The sequence below is a fragment of the Astatotilapia calliptera genome, chromosome 16 (assembly GCF_900246225.1).
Source record: "Astatotilapia calliptera chromosome 16, fAstCal1.2, whole genome shotgun sequence".
In the NCBI taxonomy this organism is placed as follows: Eukaryota; Metazoa; Chordata; class Actinopteri; order Cichliformes; family Cichlidae; genus Astatotilapia; species Astatotilapia calliptera.
This window is the reverse complement of record NC_039317.1, coordinates 853-28,130: the sequence shown is the minus strand read 5'-3', so window position 1 is coordinate 28,130 and position 27,278 is coordinate 853. Positions and strand designations below refer to the sequence as shown.

Below are 27,278 nucleotides of genomic sequence, written 5' to 3'. Positions count from 1 at the left end.
GGCAACAACTAATAATGTGCTAATGATCATGCTGCCCAGCCAGGAGCCACAATAAAACAACATGTGACTCTGGCAGCAGTGCTAACACTGTGGTTACCAATGCAGCTGCCACAACATAACAAATATAACTCATGTTACTCTTTCAGGATTCATTAACTTTATTAAGCACAGCATAGAAGACAGTTGAGGTACTAGTTCAAATTGCGAGGATTTTCTTTTTACACAGGATGACGGTGTGTCTGAAAGCTTCCTTTGCAGGTTTATAGAGCTAAAAAGGGCAAGCCAACTAGCTCAGAGATAGCTGTAATAAAACTGCAGTTCTCACCTCTCAAGTGGTAATTTACCAACAGAAAATATCATGTCATCCAGCACATTACACGTTTGTCTTCTGACATCCCAGATTTACAGTTAGTTACATTAACTAAAGGAAATACAATTCTCTGACTAAAATAAGTGATTAGATAATGAGATGTGAGGCTTTCAGCCTACTATCAGCCTACTACCCATCCCAGTGTTTACATGTTCTTATAAGAACAAAGACAGTACTGTCTTTGTGTAGGTTGTCATTAATTTTACTGACTGACTGCATAAAATATCACACAGGTTCTTTTTCAAGTGATATTCAGAATTTCTTGGATTTATCTTTTAACATAACTCAAACACCCCCAACTTTACCACATGGAAGATTGTAATCAAATGTATTAAATGCACAGAGATAAAGTATCGTCCCGATTAACCCAGCAGGAGAGCAAATAAATGAAATCTCTACAATGTATCACTTCAGGTTGAGCAAGACATTTGGAAATGATTAGAAATATACTTTAATACAGGTGGAGCTCGTCTTACATGTCATATATGTATTAGAGGACAGTTCATGGTGGTTCACAGACTGTCGTCCTTCTCCTCTGTGCTCTCACAGAGAAAGGCCTGCAGGACTTTCGGTTTAGCGATGTACTTGATGCTCTCTATTTCACCACCACTGTTGCTGGGCTTCTGAAAATGGATTTCCAGATGGTCCTGGAGGTCTTCCTCATCAACCATGTCCTGAATGTCATCCAGGAGGATGGTTCGCTTCGGACAGCCGCAAAAGGTCTGAAATAAATCATAAAAATTTGCTTTATTGTTGCTCTGCAAACTTTTAACAACTTTTACAACAACACACACAAGTTTTAGAACAACTTGTGTGTGGGGGTGGGGGGTGTCGTTAAGACTTAGTCATGTAGGCGCGTGTGTATTTGAACACATAAGAAAGCCCGCTAACACTGTTTTTCTACAGACTTAGTAATTGCAAAAAAATTTAAAAATGCAAATACTGACACTTACATGTTATAATATAATATTTCTATAATTATATGTTTGTTACAAGTTGTGAAATAATTACATATTTTTGTCAGAGAATAATTATTTTACTATAGCCATAATAATTATGTATTATGAATGTTTTAAGTCATAATACACAATGACTATGTAACAAAAAAAGGCTTTTAAATTTAAAGAAGACTTGCAACTGCCAGTGTTAGTCCTCACTGTCATAGTTGACACACCCATAGTATCAATTTCAAAATCCTACGCCACCCTGTTCTCAAGTTATGGCATTTCAGAAAACTTGATCTCTGACCTTGACTTGATGTCTCGGTCACTAAGATTTAAACTTGGTAGCCGCACCTGTGGTGTGCGTAACACCCCATCAGCTCTCAATACAACTTAAAAATCCTCAAAAAACAAATACTAAGATAGCTTGAAGTAAAATATAACTATTTTTTCTAGAAGTATTCTTGTTTAATCTGAAGGCAACTGAATGCAAAGTTTTATACCAGTTAAGCATTTTTAGTGCTAAAGTGAAATAACTATCTTTCATTAAACTTGCATGGATGCATTTACATAATTGCAAAAAGACACAGCCTCCCTAAATGTAGAGGTTTTATTGGTTAATGTTAATATTAAAATAAACAGGAAAAATTTCTCCATATGTCTCTGTTGGTGAAATTTTAAGAAATTAGTTTCATGACATGTTGTGGATTCTGACGACTAGGCTAAGTAAAAGAAAGGAATTATCCAGCAGCAATGGCTATTTTGTTAATTGAGTTAGTGATTCCCATTAGTAGCATGACCTTTAAAGGTATGTGGGGTTTGGTAAGTATAGTTTTCTGAGTCATAAATACATTTTTTTTTAATATTTTGTATTTTGAAAAATAAAGAGGTTTGAAAGCGTCAGCTTGGGAATTAAAGGTAAACTGCCAGTGTGGGGCCTCTCTGCGTGGGCCCCTGTGTGCTCCAACAGTCCAAAGGCATGCACTGGTGACTCCAAAGAGACTCCCGGTCTAAAATGTGAGCATGAATGTTGCCTGTGTCTCTGTGTCAGTCCTGCAACAGACTGGCAGCCTGTCCAGTTAAATTTTGTACAAGTGATAAATTGTGCTTTTAACTAAGTTAACAAAGTGCTTTTAGTCTCAGTGCTGTAACTTACCTGAAATCTGCGCAGCTGGTATTCGTAAATAGGTCCAACCTGCACCTTTACCTCAGTGTCCAGCTCGACGTCGTACCTTCCCCTCAGGACAAGGCTCTCAGTAACTGCACACAAATGCACATACATTTGAGCATTAACATACTTAGCTTGGCTACAACTATTGTAATGATACAGAATAACTTAGAACAACTAACTAAGAATAATGTGTAATGTCGCACAATTATCTTATAGAGTTTTACCTCCAGGTTGGAGAAATGTGACACACCCAGTCCCAGTGTTCTTGTCATACTCCACTTTCTCCACCTCTCCTCCTCCTCTACTGGGCCTGGAGAAACTAATTTCCAGTCGGTCTTTCATTCTCTCTTCTGGCATGACATCAGGGACGTTGGAAACTTTCAGCTCCTTTCTGGAAACGTCAAGGTGGACCTACATCGGTGTGAACACACACTGTTTACAGGGTGTTGATCATTACAAAACAACACTCAGTGTAACATAGTCCCCCAGCAGTCTACACCTATTGCAGCATAACTAAAGTAGGAGTCAGGGTCACCTGGTCCAGCCCTAACGATATGCTTCATCCAAAAGGAAAGTTTTAAGCCTAATCTTAAAAGTAGAGATAGTGTCTGTCTCACAAATCCAAAGTGGGAGCTGAAGGCTCTGCCTCCCATTCTTCTTTTAAATGTCCTAGGAACTACAAATACACCAGCAGACTGAGAGCAAAGTGATGTACTTTGGTATATGGTACTATGAGGTCTTTAAGATAAGTTGGGGCCTGATTATTCAAGGGTTTGTGAGGATTTTAAAATTATATATATATATATAAATATAAAAAAATTATAAGTGGAAGAAAGCAGTCCTATATATCTGTTTGCTGACCTCATGCTTTGAGTTTATTATTTTTGTTTTATTAATTATTATATTTACTGTATAGTATGTTCTTTATGTTGTCACTTAGGTTTTCACATTCCAGCTTCATTTTCCATTTTCTGGATATTAGGTTGTAGTTCTAGTTGTTGTTTGTCCCAGGAGGTCATTTTTCCTGCTCTTTTGTGTTCTCGGTGTCAAGTTTACGTTCCTGTGTTCCTTGTTTAGTTACTTCCTGTTTTAATTTGTTAATTCTGACCCTGCCGCACACACACACACACACACACACACACACACACACACACACACACACACACACACACAGAAGGCCATATTTTCCATGGGAATGACTCAGGATGGATCTAGTTCTGTATTGTTAGGGTCTTAACTAAAGCCAAAGTTTTTTGGCTTTAGTTAAGAAGTATTTTTAGGAAAGTATTCTCTGTGTGTCATCACAGCAATAAGTAACCCTGGAGAGGTGTACTGTCTCACTCCTACTCTGTGGACAGATTTGAATGACCTGACAGTGTTACAACTGTACAAACTATAGACAGGAAACTAGAGACACAGTCAACATAAAAAATAAGGCTCTAGTTGCTTTTTCATTTTGAAACATGAGGCTTCATTTTCTAACTGAAGCATAAAAAACCCGATGATACTGTTGCAGCATCTACCTCAAACTTCACAGCAGGATCCATGGTGATTCTTCTCGGCTTCACGTCCAAACTGCTGTTCTCACAGGACACAGAGCACTTGGCAATTTTCAGGATCTGGCGAGCCACTGCACACCAAGAATATGACAAAAAGATGTGTATCATTTGCAGTTGTACTGAGAACTCCATGTTGTAAGGTCTGAGTCATGATCGGGTTCATTTTGACATGCTAAGCAGGTTGATCACAGAATAATCTGTCTATAGACACACTATGATAGGCTGACATTGTCTCTTTATTCTTGTCTCTCAAGTGTTTGATTTTATTATAGCTGTTGTTGCAGAGATTTTTGATCTGATCTTTTTATGCTGACATGATGTACGTTAAACTAAAGAGATGAACATTCGTGTGGCAGTTTCAGATACGGTCCCAATCAAACGTTTAAGACCACTTGGAAAATGGCGTAAAAATCATAATTTGCATGGTTGGATCTTCACAAGGTTCCAATTAGAGCTACAGCATGCCACAAGAAGCCATGGGAGTGAGACAAAACATTTTCTTGAGCATGAAATGTACTGAAAATAACGCTTAAAGTGAAACAGGCTGTTTTACAGCTGATCCAAAGTTTACGACCACACCTCCAAAAAACGCGTCTGTCTGTCTTCATTTAAATTGCTTTTTTCAGGTGATATTAAAAATAAGAAATCATAATTTCATATTTAATATCTGAAATTGAAATGCTGTTTTTTCACTTGAGCATTTAACTGTCTTGTATGTGTCTTTTTCCAAGTGACAGTGCAAACTGTCATTGTATAAATATCTTACACAGCAAAGCATGGAAAACCATGAGGACTCCTTATTTTTGGTTTTATTAACATTAACATAAGTAAGAATGAACCATATAGAGTACTGAAGTCAAATGACGTCTACCTTTCTCCTCCTCAAAGGTGATGAGAGCCTGTCCTCCCTGCAGAAGCACAGCAGCTCTCTGGCTGATGGTAAACACTCCTCTGATTGGCTGACTGTCCTCGTCACCCTCTTCCCTTGTCTCTTTATTCGGAGAAATAAATTTCACCTCTGTGTCTGGGATCTGGGCGTAGATCTGGACAGATGGGACAATACAGAGTTACAGGCCGTTATCTGTTTCAATGTGTATACAGCTGTGGTCAGGCGTTTGTGTCCGCTGATCAGGAACATGAATGTCACAGTTTTATTTGGGGCCGTGAACTGCCTTTCACAGGGTGGAATGACTGTAGAGCATAGCTCTTGAAGGAATTTTAAAAACAGGGATTGGATGCACAAGTTTGAATTGAATCCACACACACTCAAAAGAATATATACGAGCCTGTACGTCTATGCAGTATCTCACAAAAGTGAGTACACCCCTCACATTTATGTAAATATTTTGTAATATAGTTTCATGGGACAACACTGAAGATATGACACTTTGATACAATGTAACAGTCTACAGCCTGTATAACAGTGTAAATTTGCTGCCATCTCAAAATAACTCATCAACATGCAACTTGCTAAGAGACATCTGGATATGTTTGGTGATGTATTTATAATGTGTGGAAATCCCATAATTACCATCACATTAATGCCCGTGATTAGTGTACGTAAAAATGTGAGCAGATGGACAGATCTGAAAGTGTTCCTGGTTTTTACCTTGAATTTCTGCTTTAACTTGCGGGACTCTGTCTTCTTAGCCTCCAGTTCATCCTGACATCTCTTCAGTTTCTCCAGCAAATCTTGATTGTATCTAGTCAGCTTCTGGATTTCATCCTATGGAAAAGAATAAAGTGGAATATTTGGTGAGAGTTATGTACTCTCAGTTTCTCTGAGTGTAGTGTAGATGTTACACAGATGACAATAAGTGTACCTGAACTGTTCTCATGCTTTCATTAAATTCATCCTGGGTCTTCTGTTGGTTTTTGACACAAGCGTTCATCTCCTGCTGTGCATTTGTCTTGGCATCATCTTCCGTCAGCTTTTCCAGTATCAGCCTGGCTTTCACATCATCCGCTTTTTCGAATCTAGCCTTTAAGAGCAATAGGTGGTGTTCAGAGAGAATACAACTGGAGCTGTGGGCAGTCTACAAAGAGACTACAAGCTGCTCAAATAAAATTATTCTCTCACTGACAGATATTTAAACATGGCCAAATATACTCAAGTCATTCTGAATGATATAATACCACTGCTGATAAGTAAGAAAAGTACAGAACTGGAAGAGAAACAAAGCTTTACTTAGTTTTTGTCTTTATGGTAAATGGTAAATGGCCTGTATTTGTATAGCGCTTTACTAGTCCCTAAGGACCCCAAAGCGCTTTACATATCCAGTCATCCACCCATTCACGCACACATTCACACACTGGTGATGGCAGCTACATTGTAACTACAGCCACCCTGGGGCGCACTGACAGAGGCGAGGCTGCCGGACACTGGCGCCACCGGGCCCTCTGACCACCACCAGTAGGCAATGGGTGAAGTGTCTTGGCCAAGGACACAACGACCAAGACTGTCCAAGCCAGGGCTCGAACCGGCAACCTTCCGATTACAAGGCGAGGAAAAAATGGAAGAACTGAAGCATTTATATCAATTTGATATAAATTTAAAAGAGAAATCCTAAACAATGTTGTGCACTTGACTCACTGATGAAACTCAGTATTCGTGCTGCATCCCCCTGGTGTTGTATGCCTGTATTTTAGTTGACATTAACCTTATGTATCTTTATTTATTTCTATATAAACAGGTTCCTGAGCAATCACTAATCAAGATCTGTACTGATCATTGCAATTGTGTAGGTTTCACAAGATAATGGTTCTGCCCTTCACAAACTATGACCAATCTTTCCCCCAAACAAAAGACAAAAAGACTGTTTATTCATTTTTGGTTGTGCTCACTTCACCTGCGCCTCGTTTGCTAAAGTGTGAGCCATCAAAATAGTTTTTAGTTGAGCAAATATAGACCTACAGCTACACCCTATGGAATGTTGCCTGAGCCCATTCCGTCTGACTTTCACTTGCTGAAATGAGCTGCTTTATGGTTTCTCCCTGTTTACTGCAAACTGCATCTTCTGTGCAACCAAATATAAGTAACCATTTAACTTTAAGCTCAAATGCGTAAATAAAATGTATCCAATGATGTCTCAATGCTAATAAATGTATATCAATGGAAATAATGACATCTATTATAATATGGGCATTTAGATAGATTCTCTCAGGCTTTTCAGTCTAGTACGTTTATTTGTAGAACATACTTAGTTCCGGACTTGCATTCACGATGCAGGATTGCATCTCGACTTAAATAAGAGATCTGAGAACTGTAATTACTATTTAAATCACTCAGATCACTCACAGTACTCAGTAAACAAACCACCTTCTTCTATAAACGGAGGATGAAGACATTTCCGGCTGAGCAGTTGTCAGCTTTCTGCGTTTTCTCATAAATTTATTCTGACGGTCGTGAACTTATTTTACTATTGAACTAAAACGCTGCGCGACTTCACACCGGCCTACCTTCCATTCCTCCAACTCTCGCCTGGCCTCCTTTAGTTCACCGTCTTTATCCAGGCCTCCTTCCTTCTGCCAAGAAAGAAAGACATCGTTAACTGTGGAGCACTTGTTTCTTCTTAGACGGGCTAAAACAAGCAAACAGACGAACAGATTATTACTCACCTTATCATTTAGCGATCGACTGCCGAAGACCTCAGCCATGATCTGATTGACAGAAAAGAAACAGATATGAAAACTTCACTTAGTAGCTACGATCCAAAAATCAGCCAGCTGTGGCTGCACTGCCTCTTTTCTGTCGAAGTCAGAAAAAACAAAGTGCCCCTGTTGTGCGGCAAACAGCTCCAAATCAAAAGTGAAAGTTACAGCCTGGTGTGACGAGCTTCCTGTATGGAAGACCAACTGCGACACAAGTTCACAGTTAAACAAATAAATTAATAAAAACGGCTCGTGTGTGTGAGAAGCTACTGATTCTTTAGATAAAGGACAAAACATGTTCGCCAGATAACACGCAATTTTGTGGCTAAAAATTTGTATAAAAGTCTTAACCCAATTAATTATACAAACAAATAAAAGCAATGTTTTTACAAAAAACCCAAAACGATTTTACTCATTTTTTGTACATGTATTTTATTTTAAATATGTTACCAATATGTTACCTAAAGAATCCATAGACGGGGGAACATGGAATGAAAGAAGAGAAACATGAAAACAGAAAAGGGAAACAAGACACAAGGACACACATGCACACATAAACACAAACGCACAGGGGGGGACACAGAGGTCAAAGACTATGGCATTATTTTTGTGTCACTATTCTGAGCGCACATTAAAAAAAAATTGAGCACACGTAAAAAGAAATTGCGAGTACAAGTGTTGCATTTTGAGGAGAAATTTATTCCTGAGCAAGGAAAATCTAAATTTGAGTGAACAAAATTCATTGCTGCATACAAAAAATGTATTTCAGTGTTTGCTATTATCCATATACACACACAATAGCAGCCCCTCTCGCTCAGTTTTTGCATTTGCTCTTGCTCAGATCTCTGCGGACCCGCTCGCAATGTGTTGCTCGCGCTCTCAACATCTCTGCCCCTGCACGCTCAACTCTTTCTGTACAGTGTTATATTTGTGCCACAAAACCAAAAAATCACAGACTTGGATGAAAAAATTCTCATTGGCTGTTTTGGTCACCATCAGCTCACTGGCTACTGTAGCTAAACCCAGGCAAACATCCCAGTATGCATTTCGTCCAAAGCTCAAACGAGACGGAGGAACGCAGAGTGGCGGTGTCTGAAATATTACTCTTTCTGGATGACAAAATACTTGTAAGACATATTCAGGCTAGAAAGCAGGCAATATAAGAATATAAGAAATTCAAAACAGACGAGACTTAAGACTACTGATGAACCTAAAACATAAACATACTACAAATTAACACCGAAACACAAGAAACTCAGAATGCTGGGTCAACATGACCCAGAACCATGACTCTCAGGTGACAGTATAATGAGGCTCATTAAGAGAAGGCCGAGGGTTTGCAGCAAAAACAAAGCAAAGGGTGGCTACTCTCAGGAGTCTAAAATATAAGACATTGTTAGAGTTATTTATCAATTTTTTGATAAAAAACAACAAATTTATATTTGTATCACTGGCTGTTATGGGGAGACCCTGGAAACTGTTCAGCTGTTCACATAGCCTTTCTTTTATTCTGCTCGTGCTTCACACATGTGCTGCTTCTGCAGCTCCAGGCTGCACTTTACAGCAAAATTTCTTCTGGTAAAGCTCACGTCTGCTTCTCTGCTGCCACACAGGAGGAACAATGTTGACGGTTTTTTTTCAGAAGTAAATATGTTACAGAAGTAACAACAAATAAGAAGTCAATAAGCTCATCTGTTACTGCTCAGAGTGGCACAGTCTAAAGAAGTCAGTTTCCTGGATGGTTATGTGTAAGCAGCTACTTTGTAACACACATTGGAAGTTACTGTGAAAGCAATGGAAGGAAAACTGAAAAGATAGCAAGTCAAATGCAGCAGTTCAGTTCAGCTTTAGTGGTGTCTTTACACACTACAGGTGAGTAAGTCATGGTCAAAGTCAAAGACAGCTCAGTTCATTTCATGAAGATCGCAATATTACTATCATAATCAGTGGAGCTTGCCTCAAAACCCTCATTATGAAGACTGAGAGAAAACTTTTAGGACAGAGTTTTGGCACTGTGCTCCCAACTTTGAGACATCTACACAAAGTGCTGACTACACACTTTTTCTTATTACACTTATTATTCCAGGTGGTGTACCTGCTGCTTTAGGCAGTGCCATTTTTCCATGAAACAGAGTCATCTGTGCTGAGTTAATGTTTTTGATACTACTGCTTTGATTTTTATAGGTGCATGTGTAAAAGAAACAATACCCCACCTTTCATTATTATTTTTGCTGTGGATTGTGAAGACCAATATAGACAATCCAATCACTTAAACACTGGAATCAAAAGTGTAATTAAATAAATATTAGATTGATATATAAATATCTTATTTAAAGATTACTGTCATATAGATGAGAGGAAGCGAGAAAAACAGACTGGTGGGTGAGCTCCATTAACTCATATCAGCAGAGAGAGAGAGGCACTCTGTGCTGTAAATTAATTAAAATGTCTTAATAAAACTGCCTCTGCTTTCAAGGACAAAATAGAACAGGAGGAGTCTGTTGCTTTCAACAGAAAATCTTATTTGCAGCAGTAAGTGACTTCATCCTCATGATAACCTGTTACCCACATACTGTGCTGCCATAAGTAAAATATTTATACTGTAAAAATAAAATCTAGAAAAAAACCCACACTCGAAATGACAGATTTTTCTTTTCCCTTTTTTATTCACTTCAAACATCTCATACACAACAGGAGGCTGCAAACATCATGCCAGTGTTACAAGATACAGCAATAGAAATTTAAGGAAAGTTCCTTCATGGTTCAGAGGTTGCACAGCAGAGTTTAAAGATAATGTGTGAAATGGACTCTTAAGATTGGTCAGAATTGGCCAATGAAAACATGATAAATGTTAATTTTTTACAAAGAAGGAAAACACATTTCATTTAAATGAATATGTTGCACAAGGGTGCAGGGGAGACATTCCCCCCCTCTCTGTCTCCTTCTGGCCACCTGTGCCTCAATTTTATCTCACAACTTAGACATCCACATTACTTACACTCTCATAACACACACATATATATAGGGCCTTGAGGGTGGGCAAGTTAACGGCGTCCAGTGGACGGTCTGTGTACTCAAACCTACCACGATGATCCATTTGGCAAAGTAAATCCATTGGGTATCCTTGTTGGTCTTCAGACAACAATTCTGATGGCTAAAGAACCAAATGGGACAGGCCAAAAAAAAAAAAAAAAGAATATTTTTAAAATTAATTTAAAATAAAAGCAAATGTTATACCAGCTTCTAACTTTACTTGACAGTGTGGAGAACAAACCTGATAACTCCCAGAAAACTTAAAAATCAACCAAACACATCCGGTCTTTGAGGGCTGTGAGCAAAAACGAAGCCGGCCGAGGCCCTAAACAGCTGGAAGCCTGTGTGGTTATTACAGTAACCCCAGCAGTCTACTCTCTGTATGATTTAATTTATACACTGAGTTACTGTGAACAACACAAATGTTAACAGAGGGAGAATTTTGTTGAAGCGCAGTTTATTACGATCATAACCTGCTGTCTTTAACAGTCTCAGTATTGCTCTTTCTTTGTTTGTGTGGGAGTTTCTCCAAAACATGTACTCATTGCCATTATTGACTGTCTGGTATTATAAGTAGTTCTGCTTGGAATTGTGCAGGGCTTGTCTGCGTCAGTGTTTCACAGAACAGCATTATCAATATGTGGCGTTAATCAAATTGGCCAGCAGATGTCACTGTGGACATGTGGTTTTCCATTATTTTGAAGCCGTGACCGACTCTAATGCTTCGAACGTTACATTTTGCTTTTGTTTTTTGTTTGTTTGTTTTTAGGAACTTTATTGAACAAACAATGAGTATACTATCTATCTATCTATCTATCTATCTATCTATCTATCTATCTATCTATCTATCTATCTATCTATCTATCTATCTATCTATCTATCTATCTATCTATCTATATATATATATATATATATATATATATATATATAGATATAGATATAGATATATATAGATATATATACACTCGGGGTAAAGGGATCAATGCCAATTTAAAATTTATAATTTGATTTAATGGATTAGATTTATATAGCGCTTTTCAAGGCACCCAAAGCGCTTTACAATACCACTATTCAGTCACTCTCGCATTCACACACTGGTGGAGGCAGCAGTTGTAGCCACAGCTGCCCTGGGGCAGACTGACAGAAGCGAGGCTGCCATATCGCGCCATCGGCCCAAATAGAGCGCATTTCATTTATAATGTTGTAAATCCAAGCCCATTATGTATTCATGATTTGAATCCTGCACTGTAAAATATAACTTGTTGTTTCAACTTAAAAATATCAGGCAAAGGGCTGCCTTAAAAATTTAAGTTAAGTCAAGAAATAGAGTTTGTTCTTGTAACACAACCAAATGTTATGTTGATGAAAAATCACATGTTGTCTAAACTTTCGTCTTAGTTTAGTTGACTGAGATTTGTTAGTCAGTTCAACTCCTTTAATTGTCATTTTTACTTGGGAAAACCCTTTCAGATAAATTAAAATAATCTATTGTTTAAACTCTTGTCCTAGTTCAGTTGACTTGGGTTTTTTAGTTAATTCAAATACTTTAGTAGTTCTTTTAACTTAGGAATCTATTTTAGCTTAACTAACATAATCTGTTAGCTAAGTTGATTGATGTGCGATCGTTGGCAATTAAAATCGACGAGCTCTCAGCACTGGTACGGAGTCAGAGGGAATACCGAGAGTGTAGCCTGATGTGTTTCACCGAATCATGGCTGCACCAGGACATTCCCGATGAGAATGCTTCCGTGGAAGGCTTCCACACTGTTCGGGCGGACACGGACAGCATCGCTAGCGGTAAGCGTAAAGGAGGTGGGCTTGCTGTTTTAGTTAACAACCGGTGGTGTAACCCTGCCAACATAACAGTCAAAGAAAGGATTTGTTGCCCGGACACTGAACTGCGTGCTGTTGGACTCAGGCCGTATTATTTACCCAGGGAATTCTCTCACGTCATCTTGGTGGCTGTTTATGTTCCCCCCTCTGCTAACCCCACAGCTGCATGTGACACTATCCACTCTGCCATAGCTCGGCTACAGACTCAGCACCCGAGTGCCTTTATTGTGATCTCGGGTGACTTCAACCATGTATCACTGGACAATACACTACCAACATTCAAACAATATGTGGACTGTCCCACCAGGGGAGAGAAAACTTTAGACTTACTGTATGCTAACGTCAAGGATGCATACAGCTCCTCCTCCCTCCCCCCACTTGGTAGGTCAGATCATAACCTGATTCACCTCACCCCCCGCTATGTGCCAATTGTGAGGAGGGAACCTGTGACCACCAGGACTTTTAGAAGGTGGTCAGAGGAGGCAATAGCAGAACTACAGGGCTGTTTCGAGGTGACCGACTGGGAAACACTCTGTGAGCCTCACGCCGAGGACATCAATGGGCTTACTGAGTGTATCACAGACTACATAACTTTCTGCACCGACTCCATTGTTCCAGCTCAGACTGTTCATTGTTACCCAAATAACAAGCCGTGGGTGACTAAGGACATCAAAGCCCTCCTCAACAACAAGAAGAGGGCTTTCAGAGGGGGCAACAAAGAGGAGGTGAGGAAGATCCAGGTGTTACTAAAGGACAAGATCAGAGAGGCTAAGGACAATTACAGGAGGAAGCTGGAGTGGAAACTCCAGCAGAACAGCATGAGAGAGGTGTGGAGGGGCATGAAGACCATCACTGGATTCAGGCCAACCAACAGCAGGGGAGCTGAGGGAGGTGAGAATAGAGCCAACGAGTTGAATCTGTTTTTCAATAGATTCGACACCACAGTGTCTGCTCCCACCCCCACAACCTCACCTGCAGTCAGCCTGGAATCCAGAGCCACACCACTGTGCCAGCCTCTCTCTTCACATGTTGCCTCCTGTGAGAGTCCTGACACCCCTCCCCCACCCATCACCTTCACTCAATACCAGGTTGAGATGCAAATGAGGAGACTTCACTCAGGCAAGTCTGCTGGACCAGACGGAGTGAGTCCCCTCGTCCTCAAGACCTGTGCCCCCCAGCTGTGTGGAGTCTTTCATAAACTGTTTATGCTGAGTCTGAGTCTGCAGAGGGTCCCGGTGATGTGGAAGACATCATGCCTCGTCCCTGTACCAAAGACGCCACGTCCCAGTGGCCCCCAGGATTACAGGCCCGTGGCACTGACCTCCCACATCATGAAGACCCTGGAAAGGCTCATCCTGGACCAGCTGCGACCCATAGTAAGACCACATCTGGATCCCCTTCAGTTCGCTTATCGTCTCGGAACAGAGGACGCCATCATCTACCTGCTCAATCGTGTACACCCATCTGGACCAGCCGGCGAGCACTGTGAGGGTCATGTTTTTTGACTTTTCCAGTGCTTTCAACACCATCAGGCCGACCCTCCTGGGTGATAAGTTAGCAGCGATGCAGGTGGATGCTTCTCTGGTGTCCTGGATTGTTGATTACCTGACAGGAAGACCACAATATGTACGTCTCCCACAGTGTGTGTCTGACAAGGTGATCAGCAACACAGGGGCACCACAGGGGACTGTCCTCTCCCCCTTCCTCTTCACCCTCTACACCACAGACTTCAGCCACTGCACAGAGACCTGCCATCTTCAGAAGTTTTCTGATGACTCTGCGGTGGTTGGATGCATCAGCAGGGATGATGAGACAGAGTACCGGGCTGTGGTCGACTCCTTTGTCACGTGGTGTGAGCAGAATCATCTGCAGCTCAACGTGGCAAAGACCAAGGAACTGATCGTGGACTTCAGGAAGACCAGGAAACACTTGACCCCTGTTTCAATCCATGGGGTAAGTGTTGACATTGTGGAGGACTATAAATACCTTGGAGTACACATTGACAATAAACTGGACTGGGCTAAAAACACCACAGCACTTTACAGGAAGGGCCAGAGTCGTCTCTATTTTTTGAGGCGACTGAGGTCCTTCAACATCTGCCAGAAAATGCTGAGGATTTTCTATGAGTCTGTTGTGGCCAGTGCGATCCTCTATGCTGTTGCATGCTGGAGGAGCAGGCTGAGGGTCGCAGATGCCAACAGACTCAATAAACTAATCCATAAGGCCAGCAATGTTGTGGGGATGGAGCTGGACTCCCTCAAGGTGGTGTCGGAGAGGCGGATGCTGTCCAAGATAAAGACAATGTTGGATAACACCTCCCACCCACTCCATGACATGTTGATCAGTCACAGGAGCTCGTTCAGTGAGAGACTGAGATTACCAAAAAGCACCACTGAACGACACAGGAAATCTTTCCTGCCTGTGGCTCCCTGTACAACGCATCCACTTAACACACTGTTTGCTGCTATAACTACACATGTTTCTTTTTAAGCTATTTATTTATGAGTGACTTATGTATGTATGTATGTATATATATGTATATATTGTACTATTCTTAGTTAGTGTATTGTCTGTCTTGTCTTAATGTTGGTTTATAATGGAGCACTGTAACAAAAAATTATTTCCCCCAGGGATCAATAAAGTATTCTGATTCTGATTCTGATTTAAGTTTATTAATTAACTGAGCTCCTTAAGGTATCTGAGTGAACTTGTAAATCAGTTTCATTTTAATTATCAGAGTTGATTGACTGGATGTAAAGAAAAATGTGTATTGAACATCTTAAGTTTTTTTTTAGCTTTCCAACATCCATTTCAGCAAAACTACCTGTTAGGTTTATCTTAGATCTCAGGTTTAAATATCTACATTCCTTTAAATTTTCTGTTGTTTACAGAAAGAAAGAAAAACCCACAGATTCCATTAAAGTGTATCTGATCAATTCAGGCAGAAAGTTTGTTTTAAGAACATGACAAGACAATTACTCATGAGCACGCAACATTCAACCTTTATTGTGCCATCTTAGTCATCTGAGAAACAGAGAAATCAGTGACGTAACTCATCAGGCTCACAATCCATCAAAACTCAAAAGTTGCTCGCTGTGAAACAATAAATTTGAACTTGGGCTTGAGCCCAGTTTGGGTGAAGATTAAATTCTGACCAATACTCTAGGAGCAGCAGTGATTCTTGTGAAGTAACAACATAAAGTCTGCATTATTGTAATGTATCAACGGGACACTTGCTATTTTAGAAAAGTTATTCTTTACATTTGCAAAATTTTTAAACGTCATTGTGCTCAGTCACACCTGTTAGCATAAAACTTGAAATATTAAAATAGTACAAAACCTTTGATAAGTGACAGTAAAGATCAGTTTATAACAACTAAGACATCAAACTCTTGTATTTGTCTTCGTTTACAATTGCAACAAATTCCACAGAACCAATATCTCTGAAAATGAGTGCATGTTTCTGAAACATTTGATAATATGAATATTTCAGCAACATTAGTTTGAGTCTGCTCAATTGCAAAACAAAGGGAAAACTACTGACTTGATGAGATAAGCATCTGCAGAGTCCACCATTATATTGTTGTTCACATAAGTTTCTTAAACCATGAACAAATGAGTAATTGTCTAATCTGGAATGTAAAGTGTAGTCATTTAGTGACATGCAAAAGTGAGAATGAGAACTTGCAAGAAAAAACAAAACAGTAAAATAAAAACTGTCCTTAACACTAAGGCAATTGTATGCTGTGAGCATACAATTACAGTTCTGTATGGCGTTCTGCAAGAGTCTGTTTCTTGGACCATGCACTAGTGAGAAGCACTGCCTTCCACCAATGTTCATTAGGATGTTCTGAATGACTTCAAAGATGCCCTTAAGTTCCTTTGGATAGTCTATGTTGAGGGCAAAGAGAAGGCCCATCAGCATGGAAATGGCACTTGAGACATCCCTCAGATTAGACAGGATTACTGTCTCAACGACAACCAACACATCGATGATGTCTTCTTCTTTCACCATCACAATGGCAACTTTCATCCTCTTAGAAAGCGTGTCTTCAATACCTGTCGGCTATAAAAGGGTTCAAAGACAAAAAATTACACAATTACAATTACACAATATCCCTCGTGCTTAAGAATTCATGTCTTTCCAAAGAAGAGCCATACCGATACTTTGGCTGATGCTGATTGGCTTTGGGTAACACTTATTAGTTGTTAAAGTTTTTTCAGAATGAGATATGCACCCCCATGTTACAAATCCATTTCTTGCTTTAAACAAAGACCATGTTCATAAATAACTGAGCATGTCTTCAATTGCAGAATTCAAACAAAATTTTCAATTAAAATGGTAAATGGCCTGTATTTGTAAAGCGCTTTATTAGTACCCTAAGGACTCCAAAGCGCTTTACACATCCAGTCATTCACACACATGGGTGGATGACTGAATCGTGGCTCAAGAGTTGACAGTTCGTCTTATAATCGGAAGGTTGCCGGTTCGAGCCCCGGCTCCGACGGTCTCAGTCGTTGTGTCCTTGGGTAGACACTTCACCTATTGCCTACTGGTGGTGGTCAGAGGGCCCGGTGGTGCCAGTGTCCGGCAGCCTCGCCTCTGTCAGTGCGCCCCAGGGTGGCTGTGGCTACAATGTAGCTGCCATCACCAGTGTGTGTGAATTTAAATCTACTTACGCTAAATATTGGCTGTGCTCTAAACCAAATCTGTCTGAGAATACATGAAATGTGCAAACTGCAGCTACACTACAGGATCAGATTGTGGCTCCATAGACAATGCTTCTTTAATCAGTTTATTGATTAAAGTTTATTTTTTCCCTTATATTAACATCATGAAAAAAAGAGCATATAGACATGGCTGGACACGTTGCATAACTGGCACTGAATATCAACATCCACCTTTACCCAGCTGCCCAATGACTCTGGGCCAGTAACCTTTAATTGCTTACCCAGTCTACACAGTCTCTTTTCCAGGGTCCAGGACATTTCACCAAAGTATTGCCCCCCACAGCTGTAGCAGCCACTGCAGGCCCTTAAATGTCCTAATATCTCAGCCATTACTATATACAATGTGAGAAATCAAACGTAAAGCTGAAGTGAACAGTACAGCAGCGAAATGTCAAAGACCCTGGTGAAGACATGAATAAACACAAGACACTAATAATATCAATGCTAGCTTGCCAGTTAGTTTCTCTGAAACCCAGACCAAATCCAGTGTCAAAGATCTTGTAATAATACATTTGGTGAGGAAGAACACATGTTCTAAACACGTGGCATCTATGAAACAATAGATGCCACGTGTTTAATTTAAAATCCACTGTGGTGCTGTCATTATTAAATTTACTAAAAGAAACAATGCTAACCTTCACAGTCTTGAGAGTGTGTGAGGGATCTTCCTTTAGAAGATGAGGCCCTCTGTCCTCTTCCTTTGTGTAGGGCTCTGGTCAAAGAAGTCAAAAAGAAAACAAAAACACTTTTTAAACAGTGTTTATGAAGCATGCAGACAGCTCCAAATTCACAGCTTTTTGATACATAATTCCATCAATATATGATTATCATTGGAGATTTTGAATCAGGCTTATCAGGACATTCAAGTAGAATATGATATCCAACCTACCACCAATATACACAGATTCTGTAAAAGTTACCACACTAAATGTCCTAAATGTGAAAATATGATGACAGACTTTGCTTATCAGCTTTCTTTCAATGAGTTCATCAGTTGAACTGGATAACCTGAAACTTAAACAAAGGATTAGATTTCGCAGTTGAACACTTACATCATCACCGAAGCATTTTATGAGCATTTTATGAGCCTAGTCCCATGCCGCTCTTGATTTTGTACAGCTCCACGAACCTCTCCATAATGGTCAAGCACAGCAAAAAGGAACCCTTTCAGGTCAACAGATGTAAGACGGGCAAATTCTGCTTCAACCTGAGCAACAGAAGAAGAGGGGTGGGGAGTACAGGCAGAATAAAAAAAAGATTCTTTGAGACCCAAATTTAAGCAAACTGAGGCTTAATCTCAGGCCCATTAGAGAAAACACAAACACACAAAAGCAAACAAACAAAAAGATGCACTTTACCTGCCGTTCAGCGAACAAGGAAGTTCAGAGAACAATAAGCTCTGTCTTGAAATCTTTTAAAGTAGAATGATTGTGAAAATGACTTATGTGATGTAAAACTTTAGTAAATGTGTGATTAAAAGAACACTGAGTAAAAGGACAAGTAACAATTTCCTTATTCCTCAGATGTTTACCTTGATGAGCAACACATTGCTTTAGTCCAACTGCCTCATTAAAGTTACACAACAGGCTTTTTACATTAAAGCCAGCGAGTCCATTACATACTCCCTTTTTATATCTGAAATACTGTGCACATTCTGTGTATATGTAGTGGACAGCAATTTACCCAGAAAAGTCCACCTCATTTAAATGACAAAGTCAGATGTGATCATCTAGACCTGTGAAAATAAATTAATGACAAACCTTCAGTTATGGATGTTATTACAACCACAAGAACCTAAACAGTCTGCTCCATTGATTTGTTAATGAATCATGCGTTGGTAGCACGTCTGAATATTTACTTTATGCCACCTGCATGCGATCATCAATAGTGCAATATTACTTCTTAAGAAGTACCCTGACACTACAATCTTTATATCATTTGTTCTACAGAGCTATTAAGTTACAATATAATCTGTGGTGTTTCCAATATGACAAAATGCACAAATTGTAACTTACCATTTGACTCCACTGACAAAAATAAATCCCCAGCATCAAGTTTGGCTTCACAGACCTAAAATAAGTAAAATAAAAATATATGTTATAATTATATTGTTTTCGCCATTTATTCATGTTTGCTAATTTTCTGACATATAAACAATGTTAGTTTTGTTACAATACAGGGAATGCAGTTTAATTAAAAGGTAAATTATGCAAAAAAACAAACAAACAAAAAACTTCTGCAGTATATCATGCCAAAAATCAGTGTCTCTCATGCCAATTATTTTATCACTACAGCTCTTTTAGTATGGAAACTCACACAATCTAGTCATACTGATCACAAGAGTTAAAAAATAAGTTAAAATAGTGAGCTGTTGTTAAGCATAAAGCATTTCAGGGTAACAAATAACTGCACAATATAATAAAAGCAAAAAATAAACACACTGGAGGACTATCTGATACAAACTAATATAATGCTGGTTTGTAGACCATATTTTGTCTCAATCCTCAGTGCACTCTTGCAGCTCAGAGGCGGAGCCAGACATTTGAAACACCCGGGCTTAGCCCCGGGTGTTATTTAAGACCTGATTATTTAAGACCTCGCATACAAGGTCTTAAATAATCAGGCCCCATCTTATCTTAATGACCTTGTAGTACCATATCACCCTATTAGAGCACTTCGCTCTCACACTGCAGGCTTACTTGTTGTTCCTAGAGTATTTAAAAGTAGAATGGGAGGCAGAGCCTTCAGTTTTATCTTTTGTCCTGTCTTCCTCTGCTCATCCCAACAGGTTGTGGCAGATGGCTGTCCCTTCCTCAGCCTGGTGCTACTGGAGGATTCTTTCTTTTAAAATGGAGTTTTTCCTTCCCACTGTTGCCAAAGCGCATGCTCATCAGAAATCATATGATTATTGGGTTTTTTCTGTATTTTTCTCTCATCCACATCGAAAGGAGCCAGTTAAAGTGGTTCTGGCATCTGACAAGGATTCCTCCTGGGCGTTTCCCAGGTGAGGTGTACTGGACGAGCTCCCACCAAGAGGAGGCCCTGAATCAGACCCAAGACATGATGGAGTTCCCGTAGATAAGCTGGAGGAGGTGGGTGTGGAGAAGGAGGTCTGGAGTTCTCTGCTTAGGCTGCTGCTCCCACAACCCGGCCACAGATAAATGAAATAAGTAGACCAAATATAACTTGGTGTTCTAAAGAATATTGTTGTTTCCTTGCAGGACACCAGGAGAGATGAGCCCTCCATCACAGATGGTGTGGTCACCTGCAGGTTCAAGGTCATTGCATCTCCAGCCCACATCTACTGCCACTGTACTTAAGGGAAGTTGGGACAATGTTAAAGACTTTCTTCAGACAATTGCATTTGGATGAGCTAAATTCATGACAGGCACTCAAGCAGTAATGCCTCGACTGACAAACGAACATACCAAGCTTCTGTGTTGTTTGAGCCAGAGACTGCACTTGTGGATGAACAATAAAAACATTTTATATTTATTATATTAGTAATGTAACTTGCAATAAAAAGTTATGGGAAGCTTAAACTTAGTTTCAGAATAATTAAATCTGAGACTTTGTTTTATTGAAAAGTTATTAAAGTTTTAAAGTGTGTGACAAATAAAATAATAAATTATTAAGTAACACCAGCTACAATATTGGAAATATGTGTGTTGTTCAGCAGAACAGTGTCCAGTATGTTGGCTGAAATGCTTTAAATTTGAAAATAAAAGTTGGGCTGATTTTAACGCATTACAAGGAGTGTTTTAATTATTATTTTCTAAATAAGCAGTGTTTATATTACGTGTAATGAAATAAGTTCAAGGATAATAAAAGGTAATGAGATTTAATTGCATTCAACTTATGTGCAGCAAAGCTAAAAATAAGTTACGGAAGTGTTCAAATAATATGTGTGCTTTTAAAAATGCTCGTCTATTTAAAGACTACACAATCTGTGTTAATTCTAATTATACCACAATCCCTTGCCTGTTGTGTTAAATATACATAAACAGTATGTGTTATCAGATGAAAGTACAAAACTCTCAAGAACCCCCCTCCTAAATTTCAGGTGGCATTTTAAAAACATGCCATGACATAACACACAGCTGCTATAATCATTCAGTGAGGTCAAATGTCAATTATCGTTATAGGTTCTTGCTATATGTTATAACATAAACACAGCACAGTTGTAAGAATAATAGTTTCTAGGTTCTAAGGCTTTTTGTCAGTTTAATAGTGAGCTTTACGAGACTCGTTTTCGTGCCAAAGGCTCGCACAGGCCTAAGTTCCCTTATGACAACTAGAGCTGGAAACAAGACCTCAAGCGATCCTAAGGCTAATTAATTAGCACGGCTAGCATTTTAAAAACATCTGTTAAATGTTGTCATTGCTAGCATATACCTGTATTACAGCATGGTAAGTAGCGAGAACGCAAAGTTTTTGTTACCTTTGAAAAGAAAAATGTGAAGCTGTAATATTAGCATGAGCTATGCTAATGTTATTCACTGAAACAAACATCGCAGGTACTGACTTGCTGCTTTCTAATATCTGTGTTTATTTCTGGATATACCTACATGGTTATTAGACATCCCACATAAAGGGTGACAAAGGCAGTAACTATAAATGACCATAACTTTACTGTAAATTACACTGATGGGCTCAGTTCATATAGTTATATCACGTGCACACGCATGTTAGCAACCGTAACCATGCAGGCTGTTGGTATATGAATGCTGCGCAAGGTTCCAGCTGTTCCTTTACACTTGCTCTTGGATTTGTCTTGACCTGCTCCAAGCTCAGCTTGTGGAAAGATAACTTTTGGAGAATATTTCTACAGAAAGCGGATTTTACTACAAAGCGACAACAACTACTGCATCTTTGGATCTTTTGTACTTGTGTTTCATCATAACAGCAAAGCTTGAAGATCGTGGACCCCGACTCCTCGACAGCCACCAGGTACATTTCAAAATTTCTTCAATTATTTCAAGAATCACTAGATGACTATAGTAATTTTACAGGTTCCAGTGTGAATATCACGTTTTAATGTGATCAAAATAAGTGTGTTCTAAGACTTTTCCTGGCAAATCGCTTTTATGCTTTAAATTTTCCAGGAGAGGTGTAGAATTTATTACCGACTGGTGTATGAATGTGAAAAAAGGTTTTACTTTGATTTGAAGCCTTCAAATTTGACACTTTTTCCCAATGAAATGGTTAAAATGAGCTTAAAATTCGTAAAATGCCCCCCTCCCCAAATATACATATGTATATGTGTATATCGGTTTCTATGGTAACAGCATCTCCTCACAATGTTAGGGACATATAGGAGTAAACACACCAGGTCCCCTGTAGGTCCTGACATCATTTTCTTCTCTGGATCAAAGGCTTCATTTGAATAAACTATAACTTTTCCCCAGCTACATATGCGATGATAAATAAAATAAAATGAAATAATATAAAAAAGAATATTGAAAACATCAATCATAGTAAAAAATATTCATGAAGTCAAACTGTTACAAAAATGTGTTTTATTTTTAAAATTGTGTGTGGAGTTCTACTGCCTTTTTTGTATTAGCAATATTTAGGACATGGAATTGGTACATGGGGAGATTAAATGTTGCGTTATATTTTACATCGTTAATGAAAGAATTAAAAAAAATATGAGAATGAGCTGCTAAATTATTTATGGATTTTCTGCAGTATGCTATTCATGTCCAGTTCTTTACAAATCAGTACCTATTATCCATGACCTAGTCCAACGTAGTGTTTGCATAAAGGTTTAAAAAGAACAAATAAACAAAATGAATGTATACAAAATACAATACTGTTACCTTAAAAGTGTAGTGTGCACAGAGTGAGCTGCCTTGGCAGAGATTTGGATGCTTCACTTAATGATTGTGGACATAGTTGAAATCTTGTTTTCTTCTCACATGAACAAGTAAAGTGTCATTCAGTCTGATATGAGTGTAGCCTGTAGCTTTAGCACTGGGTGCTTACTACATTCCTACTGTTATTTTAAACTTTGTTTCCTTACAGGCTGCCTTGACTACATTGTTGAACGTCCCAAGAACGACACTTTTCTGAAGTCATCAGGATCCTTGATGACAGTCTCCTGAGCGCCATCTCTTCTGATGAAGCGTGGGACACTGATACCGAGCGTGTCAGTAAAGGTGAGTACATCGCCCTCTCATCCTCCCCCTCTTCTCATAAAGAACTGGATGCTGATGCGTGTCAGTGAAGGGGAAGGTGAGTACCCCCTCCCCACCTTTCTTTCTTGCACTGAGGTCTGCTTATTGTAAATATCTTGTACTTGTTTTTACACCTTTTAATGTCAAAGTTGGCCTCTGTGCTTTTTCCGTGTTGGAAAGACTCTTTCTTGCACTGAGGTCTGCTTATTGTAAATATCTTGTACTTGTTTTTACACCTTTTCATGTCAAAGTTGGCCTCTGTGCTTATCAGTGTTGGAAAGACTCTTTCTTGCACTGAGGTCTGCTTATTGTAAATATCTTGTACTTGTTTGAACACCTTTTCATGTCAAAGTTGGCCTCTGTGCTTATCAGTGTTGGAAAGACTCTTTCTTGCACTGAGGTCTGCTTATTGTAAATATCTTGTACTTGTTTGAACACCTTTTCATGTCAAAGTTGGCCTCTGTGCTTATCAGTGTTGGAAAGACTCTTTCTTGCACTGAGGTCTGCTTATTGTAAATATCTTGTACTTGTTTGAACACCTTTTCATGTCAAAGTTGGCCTTTGTGCTTATCAGTGTTGGAAAGACTCTTTCTTGCACTGAGGTCTGCTTATTGTAAATATCTTGTACTTGTTTTTACACCTTTTCATGTCAAAGTTGGCCTCTGTGCTTATCAGTGTTGGAAACTCTTTTTCTTGCACTGAGGCCTGCTTATTGTGAATATCTTGTACTTGTTTGAACACCTTTTCATGTCAAAGTTGGCCTCTGTGATTTTTCCGTGTTGGAAAGACTCTTTCTTGCACTGAGGTCTGCTTATTGTAAATATCTTGTACTTGTTTTTACACCTTTTCATGTCAAAGTTGGCCTCTGTGCTTATCAGTGTTGGAAAGACTCTTTCTTGCACTGAGGTCTGCTTATTGTAAATATCTTGTACTTGTTTTTACACCTTTTAATGTCAAAGTTGGCCTTTGTGCTTATCAGTGTTGGAAAGACTCTTTCTTGCAATGAGGTCTGCTTATTGTAAATATCTTGTACTTGTTTTTACACCTTTTAATGTCAAAGTTGGCCTCTTTGCTTATCAGTGTTGGAAACTCTTTTTCTTGCACTAAGGCCTGCTTATTGTGAACATCTTGTACTTGTTTTTACACCTTTTAATGTCAAAGTTGGCCTTTGTGCTTATCAGTGTTGGAAAGACTCTTTCTTGCAATGAGGTCTGCTTATTGTAAATATCTTGTACTTGTTTTTACACCTTTTCATGTCAAAGTTGGCCTCTGTGCTTATCAGTGTTGGAAACTCTTTTTCTTGCACTGAGGCCTGCTTATTGTGAATATCTTGTACTTGTTTGAACACCTTTTCATGTCAAAGTTGGCCTCTGTGCTTTTTCAGTGTTGGAAAGACTCTTTCTTGCACTGAGGTCTGCTTATTGTAAATATCTTGTACTTGTTTTTACACCTTTTCATGTCAAAGTTGGCCTCTGTGCTTATCAGTGTTGGAAACTCTTTTTCTTGCACTGAGGTATGCTTATTGTTAATATCTTGTATTTGTTTGAACACCTTTTAATGTCAAAGTTGGCCTCTGTGCTTATCAGTGTTGGAAAGACTCTTTCTTGCACTGAGGTCTGCTTATTGTAAATATCTTGTACTTGTTTGAACACCTTTTCATGTCAAAGTTGGCCTCTGTGCTTATCAGTGTTGGAAAGACTCTTTCTTGCACTGAGGTCTGCTTATTGTAAATATCTTGTACTTGTTTTTACAACTTTTAATGTCAAAGTTGGCCTCTTTGATTTTTCAGTGTTGGAAAGACTCTTTCTTGCACTGAGGTCTGCTTATTGTGAATATCTTGTACTTGTTTGAACACCTTTTCATGTCAAAGTTGGCCTCTGTGCTTATCAGTGTTGGAAAGACTCTTTCTTGCACTGAGGTCTGCTTATTGTGAATATCTTGTACTTGTTTTTACACCTTTTCATGTCAAAGTTGGCCTCTGTGCTTATCAGTGTTGGAAAGACTCTTTCTTGCACTGAGGTCTGCTTATTGTAAATATCTTGTACTTGTTTTTACACCTTTTCATGTCAAAGTTGGCCTCTGTGCTTATCAGTGTTGGAAAGACTCTTTCTTGCACTGAGGTCTGCTTATTGTAAATATCTTGTACTTGTTTTTACACCTTTTAATGTCAAAGTTGGCCTTTGTGCTTATCAGTGTTGGAAAGACTCTTTCTTGCACTGAGGTCTGCTTATTGTGAATATCTTGTACTTGTTTTTACACCTTTTAATATCAAAGTTGGCCTCTTTGCTTATCAGTGTTGGAAACTCTTTTTCTTGCACTGAGGCCTGCTTATTGTGAATATCTTGTACTTGTTTGAACACCTTTTCATGTCAAAGTTGGCCTCTGTGATTTTTCCGTGTTGGAAAGACTCTTTCTTGCACTGAGGCCTGCTTATTGTAAATATCTTGTACTTGTTTTTACACCTTTTAATGTCAAAGTTGGCCTCTGACCTTATCAGTGTTGGAAAGACTCTTTCTTGCACTGAGGTCTGCTTATTGTAAATATCTTGTACTTGTTTTTACACCTTTTCATGTCAAAGTTGGCCTCTGTGCTTATCAGTGTTGGAAAGACTCTTTCTTGCACTGAGTTCTGCTTATTGTAAATATCTTGTACTTGTTTTTACACCTTTTAATGTCAAAGTTGGCCTCTTTGCTTATCAGTGTTGGAAACTCTTTTTCTTGCACTGAGGCCAGCTTATTGTTAATATCTTGTATTTGTTTGAACACCTTTTAATGTCAAAGTTGGCCTCTGTGCTTATCAGTGTTGGAAAGACTCTTTCTTGCACTGAGGTCTGCTTATTGTAAATATCTTGTACTTGTTTGAACACCTTTTCATGTCAAAGTTGGCCTTTGTGCTTATCAGTGTTGGAAAGACTCTTTCTTGCACTGAGGTCTGCTTATTGTGAATATCTTGTACTTGTTTGAACACCTTTTCATGTCAAAGTTGGCCTTTGTGCTTATCAGTGTTGGAAAGACTCTTTCTTGCACTGAGGTCTGCTTATTGTAAATATCTTGTACTTGTTTTTACACCTTTTAATGTCAAAGTTGGCCTCTGTGCTTATCAGTGTTGGAAACTCTTTTTCTTGCACTGAGGTCTGCTTATTGTGAATATCTTGTACTTGTTTGAACACCTTTTCATGTCAAAGTTGGCCTCTGTGATTTTTCCGTGTTGGAAAGACTCTTTCTTGCACTGAGGTCTGCTTATTGTAAATATCTTGTACTTGTTTTTACACCTTTTAATGTCAAAGTTGGCCTCTGTGCTTATCAGTGTTGGAAAGACTCTTTCTTGCACTGAGGTCTGCTTATTGTAAATATCTTGTACTTGTTTTTACACCTTTTCATGTCAAAGTTGGCCTCTGTGCTTATCAGTGTTGGAAAGACTCTTTCTTGCACTGAGGTCTGCTTATTGTAAATATCTTGTACTTGTTTGAACACCTTTTAATGTCAAAGTTGGCCTCTGTGCTTTTCAGTGTTGGAAAGACTCTTTCTTGCACTGAGGTCTGCTTATTGTAAATATCTTGTACTTGTTTTTACACCTTTTCATGTCAAAGTTGGCCTCTGTGCTTATCAGTGTTGGAAACTCTTTTCTTGCACTGAGGTCTGCTTATTGTGAATATCTTGTACTTGTTTTTACACCTTTTAATGTCAAAGTTGGCCTCTGTGCTTATCAGTGTTGGAAAGACTCTTTCTTGCACTGAGGTCTGCTTATTGTAAATATCTTGTACTTGTTTTTACACCTTTTAATGTCAAAGTTGGCCTCTGTGCTTATCAG

General features: G+C 39.0%; 1 protein-coding gene across 2 annotated transcripts; it reads right to left on the bottom strand.

Annotated features, from left to right (window-relative positions):
• Nucleotides 1-134: 134 nt before the first annotated feature.
• On the bottom strand, nt 135-7,891 carry nmi (N-myc (and STAT) interactor). Of its 2 annotated transcripts, none has more exons than XM_026145731.1 (9): nt 7,660-7,891; nt 7,501-7,563; nt 5,865-6,023; nt 5,651-5,767; nt 4,913-5,084; nt 4,006-4,112; nt 2,707-2,893; nt 2,468-2,571; nt 135-1,092 (listed from the first exon to the last, which is right to left on the bottom strand). In XM_026145731.1, exons 1-9 carry the CDS (start codon nt 7,696-7,698, stop codon nt 883-885), a joined length of 1,158 nt encoding a protein of 385 aa, XP_026001516.1. In that variant the 5' UTR covers nt 7,699-7,891; the 3' UTR covers nt 135-882. The 2 variants fall into 2 exon arrangements, with proteins under 2 accessions (XP_026001516.1, XP_026001515.1); XM_026145730.1 differs by having other exon boundaries at nt 7,501-7,566; nt 7,660-7,890.
• Between the last annotated feature and the right edge of the window lie 19,387 nt (nt 7,892-27,278).

Bases quoted from the DNA above. Each gene is read 5' to 3' on its own strand.
- nmi (XM_026145730.1), bottom strand. From the start codon at position 7,698: ATGGCTGAGGTCTTCGGCAGTCGATCGCTAAATGATAAG. The intron at 7,567-7,659 runs GTGAGTAATAAT...CTTTCTTGGCAG, and splicing joins GTCGATCGCTAAATGATAAG to AAGGAAGGAGGCCTGGATAA. The intron at 5,085-5,650 runs GTAAAAACCAGG...CCATCTGTCCAG, and splicing joins AGTTAAAGCAGAAATTCAAG to ATCTACGCCCAGATCCCAGA.